Here is a 9,982-nt window from a genome sequence, read left to right as displayed (position 1 = left end):
ATTTAATAAAACCTTACAAGTTACCATTGAACAACAACGACATAAATAGTAATTATAAATAGTTAATAACAACATTATTAAATCTAATTTAATAATAGCAACATGCCCCCTAGCGATTGGGAGTTATAATCTATTCATACTTGTTTTGGCATCGAGGGTGACCAAAAAATCTTTAAAGAAAGACAAGAAATAATTCTACTAGGAAATGAAAAGACAAGAAACAATCATACTGGTAAATAATTTAGGGAATTTAAAAAAATATCAGGAGTGAATCCTTTTAAGAAAAAATCACGAATATTAAAAAAAAGAAAGAAAGGCAAGAAGCAATTGTAATTTGTACTTGTAAATGATTTAATAATAAAATATAATCCCCAAACTAATGGGAGCTATTTTAACAGCATTATAAAAATTGGGCACAGGGAAAGTATCTGCCAATCAGAAATGCATCGGCCGGGTACCTTTAGGCTTTTCTGCGCGCGCGCGCGTGTGTGTGTGGGGACAGGAAAATGGGCACTAATAAAGAAAAAATAATAAAAATGTGCCCCTTTCTTTTATTAAATTTTTTTCTATCATGCGCCTTGTATTTTCCTTGTGAGTCTGATGGGGAAGGGGGAGGGCAAGTCTGGAAGGAGCATCATGCTTGAGAGACACACAGAGAGAGAGACAGACTGTGTGTGTGTGTGTGTCTGGGGTGAGAGAGAGAGAGAGAGATCCATGGCTCCATTGTGTGGCACCCATGAATAAACAGTTCACTGTTGCCTTCACAGTAGCAGGACCCCCATCCCGATTCCTTTGTACGCAGGCTCCAGCTCCCACGGATCTCTTCCCCCCCCCCACCTCCCCATCCCGAGCTGAAGCCATCATGATGGCCAACACTCACAGTGCAGCCTCCCCACAACCCCCCTGCATCCACAGCATCACCCCCTGAACCAAAACCGCCCCCCCCCCGGCCCCCCCCGCCCGGCTCCCTCGACAGCTCATCTCTCATCCTCCATTATGAGAGAGCTTGCTGCGCGAAACCATTCCACCATCATGTCCTCTTGCTTAGCATTTTAGCCTGGATCACTCCCTCTGCCATAAGCGAGCATGCACTTTCTTGCTGCCTGGCCTCGCTCACAGACTCTCATGGTTTCTGGTGAAGTCTTGCTGCCATGTTAAGGCTTGCATCACTAGTCGTCGTAGCTTCGATGTTGATCCCAAGCTGCAGTCATGGAGGAGTTCTCACAGATTCTGCAGCCACAGACAGGCTCAGCTTCCATCTACTGGGAAATGGCATGCTTGTCAGCCAGCAATTTCACATGCCTGAGCTGATATTGATTTGATTTCACGGTTCTCCTCGGGAATTGATGGTAATTTGTGCTCCTCGCCCATAGCTTATCGCAGTTCTGCAAGGGTTCACTAATTCAAGGGGCAAACATGTCCTCAAGGTCTTACTCGAATCTCTTAGACCTGACCTCAGATTTCCCTCCCCCACTGCCGAGAGGGCCTAGACGACTCCCGAGGGTTATGACAGTCCCAGGCATACTCTCTGAGGTCGCCGATGAAGACAACAGTGCAAGTACAGCGTCAGAGGTTGCCTCCTCCGCCTCTCAAGATCGTTGCATCATAGCTGCAAACATACTCCCCTTGAATGCACACAAGCACAGTGACAAGAAAGGTTGGAGTTTCAGCTGGGATACTGATTCTCTTCTCTTGCAAGTCAAGTATGGACTCCCCCATGGCATGGAAGTGACATATATTGGCTGCCTTAAGGTTGACATTGAGCCTAGCGAGCAAGAGGAAGTCGCCTCACAGCTGCTTGAGGAATTCAGCTGTGTCCCTGCTTTCCTTCCAACAGATGTTCGTAATCGCTTCTACCATGGGTTCTGCAAACAGCAACTCTGGCCCTTGTTTCATTACATGCTTCCACTGACCCCTGACCATGGCTGTGCACGCTTTGACCGCCTCCTCTGGCAAGCCTATGTCTCAGTCAACAAGACATTTGCAGAAAAAGTGATGGAAGTCATCAACCCGGAAGATGATTATGTGTGGGTTCATGATTATCACCTGATGCTTCTTCCTACTTTCCTCAGGAAGAAATGGAGCAGGGTCAAACTGGGATTTTTCCTTCACAGCCCATTCCCTTCATCAGAAATTTACAGAACCCTTCCAGTTCGAGATGAGATGCTCCGAGCGCTTTTGAATGCTGATGTCATTGGATTTCATACGTTTGACTACGCCCGGCATTTTCTGTCATGCTGCAGGAGAATCCTGGGTTTGGAGTATGAGTCAAAGAGGGGCTACATCAGTTTAGAATATTATGGGCGCACTGTGAACATCAAGATAATGCCTGTTGGCATCCACATGGAACAGTTGCAGGCTTGTCTGAACCTTCCAGAAACACAGAGGAGGATCAACGAGCTAAAGGAGCAGTTCGAGGGGAAAATGGTGCTCTTAGGAGTTGATGATATGGATATCTTCAAAGGAATAGGCTTGAAGCTCTTAGCAATGGAGCAGCTACTTAAAGAACATCCTGAATGGAAAGGAAAGGTTGTACTAGTGCAGATTGCAAATCCTGCAAGGAGCAATGGAAAAGATGTTTTGGAAGTCCAGTCTGAGGCAAATGCAACAGCAAATAGGATTAATTTGCAGTATGGCCACGAAGACTATAAACCAGTGGTGCTCATTGAGACACATACTTCACTGCCAGAAAGAATTGCCTATTACACAGTTGCAGAATGTTGTGTGGTGACAGCTGTTAGAGATGGGATGAACCTGATTCCTTATGAGTACATTGTTTGCAGGCAAGGTTGTGCAGACTCTAGTGCTGTGACCTCTAGCTCCCGTGATGATCCCCAACCCAAAAGCATGCTGATAGTATCTGAGTTCATAGGTTGCTCTCCATCTCTCAGTGGAGCTATACGGGTCAATCCATGGAACATAGACAGTCTGGCCGATGCACTCAACATGGCCATCACAACCCCTGAGCCTGAGAAGCGAATGCGGCATGAAAAACATTACAGGTATGTGAGCACTCATGATGTTGCATATTGGGCTCAGAGTTTCATGGGAGACTTGGAAAGGACGTGCAAGGATCATGCACGGAGGCGCTCCTGGGGAATTGGTTTTGGTTTAAGCTTCAGAGTGATGGCATTGGATCCCAACTTCAGGAAGCTTTCACCAGAACACATAGCATCAGCTTATAGGCGGACCTCTCATCGGGCTATCATCCTAGATTATGATGGTACTATGATGCCACAAACATCTATCAACAAAACTCCCTGCCCTGAAGTCCTGGAAACATTGAACATACTCTGCAATGACCCAAGAAATTGCGTCTTTATAGTCAGTGGAAGGAGAAGGCAGATTCTGAGTGAATGGTTTTCATCATGTGAGCATCTGGGCTTAGCAGCAGAACATGGCTACTTTTACAGGTACCAGACCTCAGCATGATTCCCAATCACTGGGGCAAAGAGAGGTGTCGGTTATCCATGTTTACTTGCCAATTGCTTCTTGCATATATTGGATTCGGTCTTAATTGTGTGGTTCAATGTTGTCATAAGGTTAAAGAGTGTCTTGAGTTCAGTGTTTTGATTGTGTGGTTCAATCTTGTCATAAGATTAAAGAGTCTTGATTTCAGGCTATACAGATTTATCCTAGGTTACACATTGCTTTCTTGGAGCTTTTTCTGTCTGCAATTATGGAACTATTTGTTATCCTTTTGTTAGCACTGGAAATGATATTAATATGTAAAATGGGTTGCCACTAATTTCAGTACAGCCCATTTACACTGTAGCTCATGGTTATGCAGAAGCTACATCTGCCTTTAAAATATCTTAACTGCATTCGTGGTCTTGCTGGAAGCTTACTATATTCTGCTTGTAGGTGGCAACAAGACTCTGACTGGGAAACGAGTATACCTGCTACAGATTTTGATTGGAAGGATGTTGCAGAACCAATCATGAACACATACACAGAAACAACTGATGGTTCATACATTGAGGTCAAGGAGAGTGCACTGGTCTGGCATTATCAAGATGCAGATCCAGACTTTGGATCATGGCAGGCAAAGGAACTTGTGGATCATCTTGAAAGTGTTTTAGCTAATGAGCCAGTAACTGTCAAAATTGGGCAGAATATTGTTGAAGTAAAGCCTCAGGTACTTCTTCCATTCAATTCATTTACCATCAAGAATTTTCCATGCCAAGTGCACTTTATTTTAGGTCTAGCTAGACTTATTACTGTCAACTCTTTGAAAGCTCTTGCATAGCCATCTTATGCTGCACATCGTTGTGTTATGTTTCATTACTGCCTGGAAAGGTAGCCATCATAATCCTTAGAGTTATGTTTTGTTAGTACCTTAAAAGGTGAGTTCCAGCCATCCGGTCTAGTTTCTCATTCAATGTTCTTTCCCCTTGTTTTGCTTTTTGGCAGGGAGTTAGCAAAGGGGTCATAGCTGAAAAGCTGCTCTCTTCTATGGTGAGCAAGGGAGCGGTCCCAGACTTTGTGCTTTGCTGTGGAGATGACAGATCAGACGAGGATATGTTTGAGAAAATTGCAAGTGCTATGGATGAACCGCCACAATCCCCTGCAGCTGAGGTCTTTGCTTGTACAGTTGGACGAAAGCCTAGCAAAGCTAAGTATTATCTGGATGATACTGCAGAAGTTATCAAAATGTTAGAAGGCTTGGCTGCAGTATCAGGATGAACAGCCTCAAGATTCATGCCACTCAAATTTTAAAAACCAGGTCATCCACACATGTTAACTTTTGTGCAAGTTTGAGAAGCAGATGTTTATGCTATCAATGTATAGAAGGAATCAAGTTTATATGCCACATTTTGAGAACTTGAGTGTTGTCTATTGAGTTGAAGGTCAATGCCTCACTTATCATCTAAAGTAGATAATGTACTGGCATGTCTTTCCCAGGTTGTACCAAATTTTACAGGTGCAAATGGTTGTGGTCATGTTTGGTGGCCCAGCCTGAATTCCTAGCTGCACCATGAAGCCTGAGTGCAGGCAATATCAATAGGAACCTAATCCAATTGCTTTTCATGTGAAGATGCATCAAAGGTTTGTTCCATCTAGACTTGCATATAAGGTTGGTGTGATTAATTGGAACCTATAGGATGCTATGCTCTTGGATGGTAATGAGAATTTTGTAGCATGTAGTCAAAATTGTTGGTGGCACGTGCACAGCTTCATACAAGGGCTTAGAGTAATGCCACATACAGTACCTACTTGCAAGCTTAAAACAATCAACAGTTGGATGTGGGAACTTCTAACAGCTACAACTGAGAAGACTTTAGGGCTGATTCTCTTTTAACGTATAACATTAGAATGTGATAGAGTGCCTATGAGGAAATTTCTTCTTGATCTAGATTGTTAAGTTGGGAGAAATGGCCAATATAAGATTGTATAAATCTCTCTCTCTCTCTCTCTCTCTCTCTCTCCAAGAAAGAAAATGTCTACTCTAGAAACATTGGGCAACATATCTTTTGTTCTTGTTCATTGAAGTTCTAGGAGTTACAACAAGCATTTGCCAAATGGAGGCGTTTTCATATCTATCGCATATTTTGTTATTGTTTAATGAAGTTCTAAGACTTGTATCAGGGATTTGCCAAATGGACGTGCTTTCATGTTGTGACACAATTTTTGGAGGCATTTTTATACATTTTTGTTATTGTTTAATCAAGTTATAGGAGTTATAACAAGGATTTGCTAAGTGGTGTTTTCATATAGGCACATATTTTGTTTTTTTGGAAGCTTTAAGAAGAGTGTGCATTATTAGTTGATATTTGGCTTCTAGAGCATCTTCATATTTGTGGCAAGTAGGTATATATGGCACTATCACTTGTGCATTAGAGTGAACTTTCAAGGGTCATAAATGCAAGCACATAAATGCTTTAACCAATCTAAATACCATGTGTAGTCAAACTAATAATATTTGCCAATCCAATACTTCAACAAAGGGTGATAAATCATTTGAAAAGGTGGAATATACACGGTTGAATTTCTACGGTTAAAAGTGGAGTTGAAGCAAATTTCTCCAAGTTCTAGGTTTAAGCTTCATTGGTAGTCCATGCTTCATTATATAAATGTTTCGAGTTTTGTTAGTATTAATTTATCCACTTATATTTAAAAATTAGCCACATGAACTAAGGACTTCTTTGTAAGAATATGAGATATCCAAAATTTTTAATTTAAATGTTCCATTGGATTCCCTAGCATTTGGTCAATGTAACATACAATATTAACAAAGCAAGTATTGAGTGTAGGAAGTTTTTGTTGGTCTAGAGTAGGCTTGGATGGAGGTGAAGGTTAGTGGTCTCATTACGAATAGAAATTGATTATGTTTGCCTAATATGAAATCCTTAAACCTAGGGTAAGGTTATCATTTATTCGGTCCACGCGGATTCTTGTTTTGGAGAGTTTGATTGTGATTTTCAAGATCTTCTTGGTTCCATAAAATTGTCACATTTTGTAAGTGTTGGGTTCTAGTCCTTTTTAAATGCCTTCGCTAATATTATTGAGCATCATGTGTATTTCAAACAAGCATTTTCCATTGTTCAACATTATATTAATGTATATAGCCTTGTATAATTGTAACAAAGTATTGTAAGAGTATTTAGTTGACAAATACTCTATTGATGGGTTTAAATGTCATTGCAAGTGAATGAAATTTTCATGCTACTACCCTCGCAAGGAGTAGTGCCTTACTTTAGTGAATTCATCGTACCTACATTGCCTTTAAAATCTAAAGAAATACATAAAATTGTTTGTACTACCATCTTAATGCCTTTATGTTGACCTCAAAATTATCCTCAAATGGTTGGTAGGCTTCCATGTAATTCTTCATTTTGTGAGGGGTTTTCTTTTGTGTTGATGGACTCTTTTTTGAACATTCGTCGTATAGCCTACATACACCTTTTTAAATTTTTTGTATATTATGTTATAGATAATGTGCCTAGTCTTGCTTCTTTGCATTGTTGCTTTTGAATTGACCCAATGTTGGTTGGAATTGGCATCGGATAATGTAGTTATACTAGAGCTAGTGGCAATATTTCTAGTAGAGTTAAGGCTGACACTATGGTGCTGGTCTTTTGGTTTCTTGTTGTATCTTTGTATTGCTAAATTATACAACATATTAAAAGAGTTTGAACACATTAGCAATGTAGATGTTGTCTTGTTAAGCCCGGTGGATCATTGAGCAATTGGTGTATCAACAAGACACCAAAGAATTATTGAGAATCAATTGTCAATCTAACATATTGTTTGTGATTGTAGTTGTTGTTTTGGACATCAAGATCGACACAAACATCAATTTCTTAGAAGCTATAGTTGTAGCAGATCAACATGGAGAATCCTTTTTGTATAGTCTAGTAATAGGACAACTACATGCTTGTTCCGTTCTTTGTTTACACAACACAATCCACATTTTATTACTATGATGTTGACTCTATTGTATTGGCATGCAAGGATGAGGATTGTGCTTGACAAAGCAATTGGAACTTGCATTTATTTTATATATCTATCACTTCTTTGTTAAAAAATATTATGATGTTGCATCGTGGTTAATGTGCAAGTTCTGCATATTGTTAGTGTGCTAATGATACTTGCATGTTTGATTGCCCAAGTTGATTTCCATTTATGTATATCATACCAACTTGTGGCCTTGTAGTACATGGTTTCGACTATGTTTTTCTGGAAGCTATAGTTTTTCCTTTCCTAGAAGACCTTAACGACAATCCTATGATTTGGCATCTACATGGAGTACACTGTTGTTCTGTATTCTACTAGCATAAGAATGTATGCTTATTCATGATAATAGTACCACTATTTTGAAGAAAGTACATGACTTTTGGAATTATTTGTTTGAGTTTCTCTACTCATAAGTTTTTGAAGCTAATCAGACTTCGTTAGAAACTTATTGTATAGCCTAAGATGTCATGTCGATGAAGAGTACCTTACAAAACATATTAAAATCAAAAAAGGAAAGTTAGTTGATCAAAATCTAAGGTGAGGTAATTCTCATGTTTCGCTAATTCTTTTGATCAAGAATTAACTTATAACTTTATAAAAGCATAGTACTAACACAAAAAAACACAAACATGCTATATTAATACAAGTCTCTTTGTTGTTTTATAATTATAGGAAAAAGTGTCACTTCCCTGTCTTTCAAGAATATTTAAACTTTCCTTTGCTTTACTTTCCTTTAATATTCATTATGAGAAAAAGAAAAAAAGGTAGACTATAACCTTGTGAAAAGTTCTATGTAGTAAGGTTGTAGTTGCCATTGCTAAAGTGAAGCCTATAGTGATGAGATAGAACCAAATGAGCAAACTAGATTAATGCCAAGTACAAAAATTATTAGTTTCACTTTCAACCTCATAGACACTCTTGTCTATTTTTTTTTCTGTCTTGCAACACTATAATTAATTAAGTGATTGGTAATTAACTATAATATATACTATTGTACTATATTAAGACATTAGTTGTTAACCACATTATATACTAATTACACAATCTCTCTCTAACTAAAATTTTCACTAGTATAGTATATTTAGACTATATTAGCTATGTTATTTCTATTATATTTGAAAATTTTAAGCTAATACCTAGTTATATATAATTAACTAGAACTACTGCTAACAATTCATGATTAATCATGATTAATAAGTAGTTAATTAATTATTAATAATCACAAATTACTAATTGGTTAGTTTTAATTAATTATTGCATATAAAAATCTAGTAAGAACTAGTACGAACTAGCTCCAAAGTCATGCATAATTAACTAAGAACTACGGCCAAGTAATGCATAATTAACTAATAATGTCAACTACTAGCAACTAATTACTAATCATTATTTATAAGTAACTAATTTATAATAAATAATAATTAATTAATGATTAGTTAGTTTTAACTAATTACTAATCCTACACTAATACATAACTAATACTATTAAGAACTAAGTAATACATAATTACCTAATTAATTAAAAACACACATAGCCTATCTAATAACCAACTAATTATTTATGACTTTATCAATTAAGAAAATTAATTAAATAGGTACTTAATGCTAATCAAACTTTATTGGTAGAAATGAATTAACTTTAAAGGATTGAATTGAATGAACTATCATAATTGCAATTGCAATTACAAAGTCAATGGACTATATTAATTACATTTATTGATCAACAAAATAAACTAGACAAACTGAAGTGTCAAATTGAATGAACTGTTGAATTGAATGAACTGCATTAACACATGAATTGATTAAATAATTAATCAAAATTGACTATGACACCAAAATGGACAACATGCATTAACATACTAATCAAATGCACAAAGCACTCGCATTGAATAGTCAAATTGAGGAAAGTGCATTAACACATTAATCAATTATACAAGGCACATGCATAGATAGTCATCAAACCAAACTACATCACATGAAAGCCCAAACACATTATCAATAATAAACTTATGCATAACAAACAACTACATACTGTGACGTGATCAATGGACATGAAACAATCGATTGTGAGCACAACACAAGTCATAACGAATTGATGTATCCTAATGCATATCATAATGTGATCCATCATGAGAAATAATCAATTGAGCTTGACACAATTGACATGACCATATGATGACAAGATTATACCTAGAAAGGAGTTCCATTTTTTATTTCTTCATTTTGAAAGCATTTCTCCTTTTTTTTGAATTTTTGGAAATAAAAAGAAAATGCGATTTGAGAAAATTGAGAAAAAAGATAAAAAAATAAATCATCCTTAGCTACACATGTAAAAAATAGAGAAAATAAATATTTTTTAAATCCTCTTTAATTGCACATGTAAAGAAGACATGCATATTGTGGGACAAGAAATCCTCTTAGTAATTGCAAATGTAAAAAAGACATGCATATTGTGGGACAAGAGGGAGATACCTAACTATATTGAGGTATTTGAGTTGATGTTGGAGATCAATTCTCCCATTTGCAAA

General features: G+C 37.5%; 1 protein-coding gene across 2 annotated transcripts; it reads left to right on the top strand.

Moving 5' to 3' along the window:
- The first annotated feature begins 590 nt into the window (after positions 1-590).
- On the top strand, positions 591-5,529 carry LOC148014273 (alpha,alpha-trehalose-phosphate synthase [UDP-forming] 5-like). Of its 2 annotated transcripts, XM_087667348.1 has the most exons (4): positions 591-3,413; positions 3,865-4,138; positions 4,414-4,726; positions 4,906-5,529. In XM_087667348.1, the coding sequence occupies exons 1-3, from the start codon at positions 1,417-1,419 to the stop codon at positions 4,684-4,686; spliced, it is 2,544 nt and encodes an 847-aa protein (XP_087523474.1). In that variant the 5' UTR covers positions 591-1,416; the 3' UTR covers positions 4,687-4,726; positions 4,906-5,529. The 2 variants fall into 2 exon arrangements, with proteins under 2 accessions (XP_087523474.1, XP_087523473.1); XM_087667347.1 differs by lacking the exon at positions 4,906-5,529 and having other exon boundaries at positions 4,414-4,824.
- Positions 5,530-9,982: the final 4,453 nt, after the last annotated feature.

This window comes from Lygodium microphyllum, chromosome 25 (assembly GCF_053477565.2).
Source record: "Lygodium microphyllum isolate KBCC chromosome 25, Lygodium_microphyllum_v1.1.10, whole genome shotgun sequence".
NCBI lineage: Eukaryota > Viridiplantae > Streptophyta > Polypodiopsida > Schizaeales > Lygodiaceae > Lygodium > Lygodium microphyllum.
This window is presented reverse-complemented; position numbering and strand designations above follow the sequence as displayed.

Bases quoted from the DNA above. Each gene is read 5' to 3' on its own strand.
- LOC148014273 (XM_087667348.1), top strand. From the start codon at position 1,417: ATGTCCTCAAGGTCTTACTCGAATCTCTTAGACCTGACCTCAGATTTC. The intron at 3,414-3,864 runs GTACCAGACCTC...TTCTGCTTGTAG, and splicing joins GAACATGGCTACTTTTACAG to GTGGCAACAAGACTCTGACT. The intron at 4,139-4,413 runs GTACTTCTTCCA...GCTTTTTGGCAG, and splicing joins TTGTTGAAGTAAAGCCTCAG to GGAGTTAGCAAAGGGGTCAT.